Raw genomic sequence first — 10,510 nt, 5'->3', positions numbered from 1 at the left:
TCAAGTAAGAAGTTGATTACCTGAAACAACAAATAATGAGTAATCAATATGGTGATTAAATAAAATGTTTTATTTATACCCAGAGTTTGGGGCCATATGGGATTAGTATTATTCTTGTGTTTCACTTTGCATGTTTTGACTTCCTGAATAATTAAATTATTTCAGAATAATCAAATTATTCGAACGGACCACAGTCGTTCATATGTTGGAAGTAGGTATGAATGAAGACTATCGTGAATTGGTGTGTGGATTGTCTAAAATGTATTAGACATAAGCAAATGTTTGCTGCAACGTTCATGAGTGCTTACGAATATGATTTAAGCATTGGATTAAACCCATGCTCACATAGATCACTTCATGAATTGTATCACAAATGATTGGTGAGACGATAACATCTTATATTCTTGAAACCGAAATGTGTGAGTTGTGTATTGCGAGTCGGTTACACATTGATAATATGTAAACGCACCACTAACTTGATGTTATAAAACATATTGTTGTGTGTGATTCGGTAAGTGAGTGCAAGCAAGCATTGAATCAAAGTTTATCCGTTCCTTTTATCCAAAGTAGGATAAAAGCGATATCTTTGGGGCCCTCGATGATTTAGTGATGGCACATAAGCGCTTGGCCAAGCCGAGACTAATTTGATGTGTTCAATTGTAGTATGTTGTCAGTCGTCATAAATCGGAAGTCGGGAAACAGTATAGAGAGAATGATTCAAATTCATGTCTCGCGTCTATACGATATCTAGAATGGAGGAATATATGATCCCTTATCTAAAGGACACGCTTCTGATAAGATCAGAGTTGACAGCGGCTTTTGAAAGCTACGATTGCAGATCAGGATCTGAAGTCATACACATAATAGTTATTAGACTTATCCAAGTAGGAGATTGTTGGATTAGTGTCTAAGTCCATAACTATTTTGGTTTGTACTTGACCCGATGGTGCATGGTCCTTTTGGGTTGCCTTCACCAAAGCAACTTGATAGGATGAATTATAGAGAGGGAGGATTAATTACGATTTATTAATATATTATGAGAATAATATATTAAAGGAGAAATCATATTGTTTAATTAATATTAGTCAAGAATTAATTGATAATTTGTTTTGTGGCTAAAAGAGATTAATTAAACTTAAGGGACTAGAACTGTAATTATAAGATAATTGCATTTGGGCTATGGATCACCTTGGAATAATAGGTTGGACGAATTCTATGGGGAAACCCATTAGAAATCGTCCAAGGGATATTCTAAAAGGGTCCATGGGCTGCTTAGGGCTTAAGCAGTCAGATTAGGGTTTCCTAGTTGAAAACCCTAATAGCCTACATGTATATATAGTACCCTTAAGCCCCAAAAATGGGGAGAAGAGTTCCACTAGGGTTTCTGGACGTTTTGGGCAGCCTCCATTCTCCTTATTCTTCATCCTCTTGCTCTTGGTGTTTGTAAGCCATTAGAGGAGTGACACTTGTGACTCTAAGATTTCTAAAGCCATTACAAGGTGGATTTGAGATTGTTATTGCTATATAACAATCAAAGGTAATTCTCTAAACCCTAATTTCAGTTTATAATATGTTAGATCTAAGATTGTAAGTCTTGGATACATTGCATGTACAATAGAGAAACCTAGATCCAAACATTAGGGTTTGCATGAGCACATTGGATGTTCTTATGTCTATAACCCATCAAAAATAGCAAGGTTCAAGGTTGGTGGCAAAAGGGTTTTCACATAAAGAAGGAATCGACCATTACTAGGTATCATCACCTATCGTGAAGCACAAAACAAGTCGGGTTTTATTAGACGTTGTGAGTTCACTTGATATGAATCTTGAACAACTTGATATGTAAGTTTAGATCAGAAGATCTACACGTCCCATGGAGAAGGGTTCCTTGATTCGAAGAAAGACTATGTCTGTTTGCTAAAAAAATCTACTTATGGATTGAAGTAGTCTCCAAGAAAATGGTACAATAGCTTTTATTTATTTTTTATTTCACACGGCTAATTCGAAATTATTATGATAATTTCATTTATTCAAATGATTTTTCTAATGGTTCTACATATATTTGATTTTACGCATGGATGATATGCTCATTGCAGTCAAGAATATGGCTGGAATTAATGATTTGAAGGCGCTACTGAAAAGCGAGTATTAGATTATAGATTTGGGAGCCACGAAGAAATATTAGGGATGAAGATTCGGCGGAACATAAATTATGTAAAGAACTTGTGCATTTAGGGGTATCATCTGACAAACAATGGTATGTGGCATCCTTTATGGGTGAGCTAACAAGCAGATATGTTATCGACATGTCTAGTTTGTCAGATTCTATCACATATCTTGATCAAATATCAAAGAATGAAGAGATTTTTATTGAATGTTTGATCCATGATTTTGTTACTTCAATACCATTTAGAAAATTAATAAACCCAAAGATGACTTAACCAACATAGTCAACCGAATATATTTTCTTGATTTTACTTACATAGATATGTGTATATATGAGGTATTAACATTGTATAATATATGATTTTTTTTTTGAAAAGTTCGAAATTTGAACAATACTCATGAACCCAAGTACATCAGAAAAGCTACTAATTAACAAAAAAAATTAAAATTTTTGTCAAATAGAAATAATAATAAGTATTTCATGAATTTATTTAATTTCTCATGAATCCTGATTAATAAGGATTGTTAATTTTTCATAATATACTTTTGAAATGTTCAAAATTTGAGCAATTTTCATGAACTCGGGTACATAAGAAAAGCCTTGTTGACTTGTTTTTCCCCAACTTCGTTCCTTTTCTAAAAATTATGCATCCTCAATGAAATTAATCATTATTCTTGTCACCAAGATCTTTGTGTAAATTAATGATTTTTGAGCAACTTTCATTCAATGCGTTTTTGGTAATTTAGAAGTATACGATCATCCGGTGATCAAAGATGACTCAACCCGATTAAACTTAGCCAAAATCACTTTTTGCTTGGCAACTCGAAATCCATGAACATTTTCTCGATCACAAAAGAAATTTTACCAAGTAAATTGATGATTTTGAGCAACTTTACTACAATGAGTTTTTGCCAATTCGAAAGTACAAGTTCGGTAGTGCATTTATACAAGTCTCGTAGCTTAGATCATGGGTAATTATAGACCAAAAACATAATTTTTTTTATTGAAACACCCTTAATTCATGTTAGTAAGGAGATATGTAAAATTTCGTCCAAATATGATTTAATTTGAGCGAGTTATGGACGATTTTGCAAAATTATGCATCTCGGGAGAAATCAACCTCAGTCAGGGACGAGTCTATGTAGAGTTATGGTGGGTCACATGACCCACTTAAATTTTATATTTATACAATAATTATATATAATTTTTTTTGGGAACTACCTTAAATATTACGAAGGACCTACATAAAATTTTTATCAAAAGAAAAAGGAAAGAAGAGATATAAACTATAGACAATTAATGCATATCATATTTGGCGGCACGAAGGAGCCCTACATCTACTCCAAAAGAAAATTGTGAGAGATTTTTCTATTATAAATAGATATTTCATCTTTTACACTTCCACACCATAAACGTGTTGAGGCACAATTCATGTTGACTTCCTTCAAGTATAAGTTGGTTTTAGTAAAAAAGATTAAGAAATGACAACTAATTTCTATACATGCTAAATCGATTATTTTTCTGGTCGAACCTGCTCAGTTAAATCCAATTTTCTTTTGAATTGTAACATCTTGTTTTCCAGTTATTTTCAATTTGATCCTTGGTTTTTGAATAATTTGCAAAACTAGTCCCTAATGGCAATTTTGTAATTATTTAGGCAGGCTTGTGTATGCTGGGCGTACGTGGCCAGGGTGTAAACCCTAAATTTTAAGGTTTGGACCCTATTTAAGCATCATTATAGCCCCATACCCCTCCTTAGCTCCAACCTCCATTCCTCTTTGACCTCATTTAGAAACCCTAAAATGTGTAAATGCATTTTGAAGCTTGGAGTATCTTTTTGGTGCCATTTTGCTACTCTTGGTGGTGAAGGAAGAGCTTTGAAGTCGTAGTGTCTTACTCAAGACCTTGGATCCAACATCTGCACTCCTTTGTGCACCTTCTGGTGGTATAAAGCTCCAACCTTGATGAATATTTCATTTAGATCTAGTTTTAGAAGGTGTAAAGCACCTTCTAGAGGTATAAAGCTCCAACCATGATGAGTATTTCATCTAGATCTAGTTTTAGCTTAAAGTTGGCACCTTTTTGTCCCAAATCTTGATCCTTGTGAGTATAGAGTACTCCAAGACGTTTGAGTTGTCCTTTCAGATGTTATAAGGTGTGTTAAGTCATAAAAATATGATCTTTGACATTATTTTCTTCTCATGCATGATATAGGTTGTCTTAATGGGTCAAGAAGCTAGGGTTTTTGATGTTAAGATCTTATTAGCAATGCAAAACCATAAAGTTGGAAACTTTATGGTTAAGAACACCTTTTAGGGTCTAAATTTGGATTTTGGAAGAAAGTGCTTAAGGATTAAGCAGTTAATGGGTTGAGCTGGTGGCAACAGCGTATGTTGGGCGTACCAAAGGGTACGTTGTGCGTACATGGCCAACCCTTCGTGGTTTGGTCAAACACTTGTACGCCCCGCGTACGTGTTGAGTACGCCTAATGTACTCACCGAGTTGACGCGGTTGACTTTGACCTGGATTTTAACTAAGGTTTTGTTGGATTAGTGTCTTAGTCCATAACCATAATTGGTATATACTTGACCCGACCTGGCATGGTCCATTTGGGTTTCATGGCATCGAAACATTTGGGTAGACCTTTTAATGAGAAGAAGATATTTATGACATATTAATATATTATAAGTTCTAATATATTAATATGAAATCATATTATTTAATTAGTATTGATCAAAAATTAATTTAGTGATCAAAAGAGACTAATTAAATATATGGGGATTGATTATGTAAATCATTGATTCTTATATATGTAGGCTTGTGATCCATGATTCCTTATGTTGGGTTTAACCAATGTGGTGGACCATGGATACTCCATGGAGGTTAAAACCCATGGAGTATAAGGAATGGGTAAAGATATGGGTTACATGGTGTAACCCTAATGTGCACACTATATAAAGACCCCATTGGTTGGTGAAATTGGCACTAGTGCATAATATAGAGGGCAAGCCAGTTTCTATGAACTCATATTTTCTCTCATGGTTATTCCAAATGTTCATGGTGTTGTGTGAACCATTTGAGGTGTCACATTTGGGGCACTAGGCTCTTGAGCTCCATGGAATCAAGCACCAACAAAGAGGTATGTAATTCTACTAGTTTTATATTACTTGTACTTCATAATATGCTAGTTAGGATAATACCTTGGATATTCATATTTGCATGTATAATAGAGAAAACATAGATCCAAGGTATTTAGGGTTGCATGTACACTTAGGAGTGTTAGAATGCTCAAAACCCAACAGGTTTGACCTAGGGGTATTTTGGGTATTTTGATCTATAATCTGAGTATTGGTCACTATATTTGTAAAGGTGACTGGTATAGTTGATTTTGGAGTAACGTGCTATTTCTGTTTTCTCATTTGTCTATGAGGTGAGTTTTCTCACTGTATCCATAGGTCGAAGGCACCGATGTCGGTGCATTATTCGGTTATATAAAATGTTAACTACTATGTGATGTATATTTGTTTGTATGATCGGGTTTAAATACACCCCATGATGGGGACCAGTATGGTATGTCAGGTTGAAATATACCTAGGACGGGGCCCACTATGGCATGTTCGGGTTGAAATATACCCCATGGCAAGGCCTTAGGGCGGGGCCCATATTCGTATGTTTGGTATGTAGTACTTTAGGGAACTCACTAAGCTTTGTGCTTACGGTTTATGTTTATGGTTTCAGGTACTCCCGATTCAAAAGGGAAGTGCCTGACATGATGGCATAGCATCCTCTCCTCATGATTTCCGCAATTTGAACAATTGTACTATGATGTTTTAAATATTATGATTTGGTGTTGGATTTTGAAATAATTGATGAATGATTTGATATACTTCCAATGAAAATTTTTATTACTGTTTGTGGGCTGTTACAATCGACTCGGTTGAACCCAATAAAGGAACCATGTGGTTTTCTGTACTAGACTCGCCACTGACCTCAGTTCCTATCACCAAACTCTTTATGCTATATATATATATATATATATATATATATATATATATATATATCTTATTCCCTTATAAAACATTTTTGGTCAAATGCTGAATTTTAAGTCGTACAAACATACAATGCATTTGTACAATCAATTTATGCATTACAAAAAGAGTAGAGTACATATGGTCAACAGTTGAAAAGGTCAAATCTCTTATCCTCTATTCTTAGGCTATTTTGACCCGGTTCATTCCTTATCTCCGTATTTCCTCAAATCTCGCAATTTCTGTTCACAAATCTTGGATATATATCGCTGACGTTTCCATTTCTAGGGTTTAATTCATCTTTCAGCATTCAACCACCATTGTCACACCCGTCGCTTGGCGCGGGTAAACGGCTAGTATGTATATATATATATATATATATATATATATATATATATATATATATATATATGGGTTTATTGGAATGTACTTCTAATAGTATGAACCTGAAAATCAAAATTTTCGATTTAAATTCGATTTTACCGACTAATACCACCCCATACTCACCACTATTAGTAATAGATGATATTATTATATTTTCTAGAAAAATAAATGAAATTTTGGAATATCTAATATTGGTATATATGATTCCTATTCGAAGTTTTGAATATATGAAATTTAAGATACTTAGATACGTATTTAGATATGAAAACCTACTCTTTGATTTGATATTATTGGATATGATTTTATCTCTAACAACAAACTAAGAGCGTGTTTGACACAAAACGTTTAGGAGCATTTAAGAGCTTCTAGCTTTTGACATAACACGCTAGTTTAAACAAAAAGCTTCGTGTCACAGTACACACATTTATTTTTTAGTATAAACAAAACGCTCCAAATCTAAAAGTTATTTCATGTAGCATTTACAAAACGTTACTAAGCTTCTTAAATCAATTTTCATAAATGCCTTTATATAATTTTATATATATATATATATATATATATATATATATATATATATATATATATATATATATATATATATATATATATATATAACAATTGTCCTTATATATAATTTTATATATTTCAAAAGATTCCTACTACTTTACCAAACATTCATATAACAAATACTCTCTTCGTCCCAAATTGATAGTCCACTTTTGATTTTTTGAAGTCTTTTTTCTTTAATTTTGACCTTAAATATTTTTATTTGTGTTATATATTACTTAATAAAATTATAACAATAAAAAAACAATTAAAATACAATCCATTCATATATTTTGCATCAAGAATTATCTATCAAAATCAAAAATATTTAAGGTTAAAATTAAAGAAAAAAAACTTCTAACAGCAAAAAAATGAACTATCAATGACGGAAGTAGTAAAAAACTACAGCTATCCGGTTATGTGCTACCGGCTAAGAACCCAAAGACACCCCTCAACTTAGAAAGGCTAAGGACTATAGTTAAAAGTTTGACAGGAGGATCATTTCTCAATTTGAAAAAATACCACAATTTCTTCACTAGAAGAAACAAAATAATGAAATATTAAATTAGCCGTTGGACCCACACACCCCACTACCAAACCCGGAAAAAGAAGAAAATTTGAAAGAGAAAAGGGGATTGGAAGTCCAAAGGCTTGATTTGATGAATGGGAAGAAGACCGTGTTAAGCTTCAATCTCCTTTCTCTCTCCAAAAATGTCGGCTTCCCCTCACAAATTTAGCTGTTTACTTTACGCTTTCGAAGATTATTAACATCGAATCTTCAAAGAACAAGTTGACTGGGAGGACAGCACGTAACTCGATTGCTTTCTTTCGAAGCAATCGTTAAAAGGGTTTTCAATTTCGTTTTGTGGTAAAACCTCGTTATGGGGGTGTACTCGGTTTTCTGCTCCTTTACCTTGGTATAGTGCAATTTATTATTAGTAGGCTTCTTGATCGTTTTTGTGTTGAAGCACGAAGCAGTCAAGACCTTTTTTCAGGGTTTTTGAACTTATGGATTTTCGCTCGTTCTTTTGTTGCACAACTCGCTCCGATCGGTATGTTTTGTTTCCCCACTATTCATTTGATTAATCAAAACCCCAACCGAGTTAACAAATTTTGTATGATACCACTAAACTCAAGTCTAATTAGGGTTTAATGCGTTAATTGCATAAAGTGCTTGAATTCGATGCATAATTTTATTGTTGCATCATCTATTTTTCTGTTACGGATGTGCAATAAACTGATCAATGATATTTATTCTGATTCTTCAACTCTTAGTAATTATTTCATAATCCAAATCCAAACACCCCCTCAATAAATTCTTGAATTGTGGGCAATTCATTTCTGATTGCTGCTATTTAAACAGGAAAGAGAAAGAGAAGAAACAATCAACATGGAGGATATTCTCATTAAAGGAATTACATGCTGCTACAAACAATTTCAATTATGACAACAAGCTTGGTGAAGGTGGATTTGGCAGTGTTTATTGGGGTCAACTCTGGGATGGATCTCAAGTAATTAAACCATCACTCGCTTCCTAATTTCAATGACTTTATTATGTTTACCAATTCACTTCCATTTTCAATTTTGATCATTGATATGTGCATTATTCAGATTGCAGTAAAAAGATTAAAAGTTTTTAGCAACAAAGCAGAAATGGAATTTGCTGTTGAAGTTGAGATTCTTGCACGTGTTAGACACAAGAACCTGTTAAGTTTACGTGGGTATTGTGCAGAAGGACAAGAAAGGTTAATAGTGTATGATTACATGCCTAATCTCAGTTTGCTTTCTCATCTCCATGGTCAACACTCTTCTGAAAGTCTTCTTGATTGGTCAAGAAGAATGACTATTGCTATTGGATCTGCAGAAGGAATTGTGTATGTTCTTTAAAATATATATGCTATAATTTTTTTATATATATATAAACAAATTAACAAACATACGTTGCTATTTCTTTCATTTATCCAGGTATCTTCACAATCAAGCAACACCACACATAATACACAGAGATGTGAAAGCAAGCAATGTGTTATTAGACTCTGAATTCAAAGCCCAAGTAGCTGATTTTGGATTTGCAAAGTTAATCCCAGATGGGGCGACCCATGTAACCACACGGGTCAAAGGGACTCTCGGATACTTAGCACCCGAATATGCGATGTTAGGTAAAGCATCAGAGAGTTGTGATGTTTACAGTTTTGGGATTCTTTTACTTGAGATTGCAAGTGGGAAGAAACCAATTGAGAAACTAAATGCAACTACAAGAAGATCTATTACAGAATGGGCTTTACCTTTGGTTTGTGAAGGAAAGTTTAGTGAGATTGTGGACCCTAAGCTTAAAGGGGAGTATGTAGAACAAGAGTTGAAAAGGGTTGTTGTTGTTGGGCTTATTTGTGCACATAATCAGCCTGAAAAGAGACCTACAATGATTGAAGTTGTTGAGTTGTTGAAAGGGGAGATGAAAGAGAAGTTTGTTGAAATTGAGAATGATGAAATGTTTAGATGTGGTGAGGCGCGTGGTTGTAGTGATGGGGTGTCGGTTGCGGATGATAGTTTGGATTTTGTTTCTGAGGAGAAGGAAGGAGTACAAGAGATTGAGAAGGTAGTGGCATAGATGTAAAAAAGATTGTTTTTTTGGTTGATTATTGATTATGGTATGTGCCTATGTGGTGTGTTGTTGTTGTTGAAGATTTGTGTGATATTGTGATTGTAGGACTACATTGTATTTGTGAAAATGAGGGGTTTTAATGTGCGTTTGGTTTTTGTAAGATTGCATTTTAAGCCTATTTATTATACAATGGTTACTTGTTTAGTGGTTTAACAAGTATGTGGTATGATTTTGATATATCATTAAATAACACTTGCTCATCTTATTCACATATTCAAAGATGTTGGTCTTAAATCATTTCCAAATGAACTCATTTTTATACAAAATTGACTCATGTGTTAACACCCATTTTATTGACCACAATTCTTAAATATGGGGTTTGTATTTTGAATTTTTCGCTTCATTTTGATTATTTGTGATTCTAAAAACTCTAAAATCTAAAGTTAATATTACTAGGTTCTAATCTTAGTCTTATAAGTCTTTACATGTGCTAATTCATGTGATGTTACCGTTCTTATTATATGTCTTTACTAGGTGTAAGACCCATGTATTACATGAGTTCATCTAAAAAATATATATGTATATATGAAAATTCTAAAGATTTGAAAAGGTCTGAATTTATAAGACAAATTAGAAAATATTGAATTATTAAAATTAAAGTGTTTTTTTTCTCTTTTAAATTTAAACAAATAATTTAGATAAGTAAACATAGGAAACTAATGAAGTTTTAATTTAATAATGTTGAAATTATAAGGAAAATCAATTATTGAAATTAATATGTAT

General features: G+C 33.2%; 1 protein-coding gene across 1 annotated transcript; it reads left to right on the top strand.

Annotated features, from left to right (window-relative positions):
* Positions 1-7,818: 7,818 nt before the first annotated feature.
* On the top strand, positions 7,819-9,887 carry LOC145102761 (PTI1-like tyrosine-protein kinase At3g15890). The gene is made up of 4 exons (XM_079040233.1): positions 7,819-8,177; positions 8,489-8,636; positions 8,737-8,999; positions 9,091-9,887. The coding sequence occupies exons 1-4, from the start codon at positions 8,134-8,136 to the stop codon at positions 9,731-9,733; spliced, it is 1,098 nt and encodes a 365-aa protein (XP_078896359.1). The 5' UTR covers positions 7,819-8,133; the 3' UTR covers positions 9,734-9,887.
* The last annotated feature ends 623 nt before the right edge of the window (positions 9,888-10,510 follow it).

This window comes from Lactuca serriola, chromosome 4 (assembly GCF_051521515.1).
Source record: "Lactuca serriola cultivar US96UC23 chromosome 4, Lser_US96UC23_V15, whole genome shotgun sequence".
In the NCBI taxonomy this organism is placed as follows: domain Eukaryota; kingdom Viridiplantae; phylum Streptophyta; class Magnoliopsida; order Asterales; family Asteraceae; genus Lactuca; species Lactuca serriola.
The sequence above is the reverse complement of the archived record's forward strand: the minus strand, read 5'-3'. Positions and strand labels throughout refer to the sequence as shown.

What these genes read in the sequence shown, in the direction of transcription:
- LOC145102761 (XM_079040233.1), top strand. Translation starts at nt 8,134, where the DNA reads ATGGATTTTCGCTCGTTCTTTTGTTGCACAACTCGCTCCGATCG. An exon ending in TGCACAACTCGCTCCGATCG is followed by an intron (nt 8,178 to 8,488) that starts GTATGTTTTGTT and finishes CTATTTAAACAG; the next exon opens with GAAAGAGAAAGAGAAGAAAC. An exon ending in AACTCTGGGATGGATCTCAA is followed by an intron (nt 8,637 to 8,736) that starts GTAATTAAACCA and finishes TGCATTATTCAG; the next exon opens with ATTGCAGTAAAAAGATTAAA.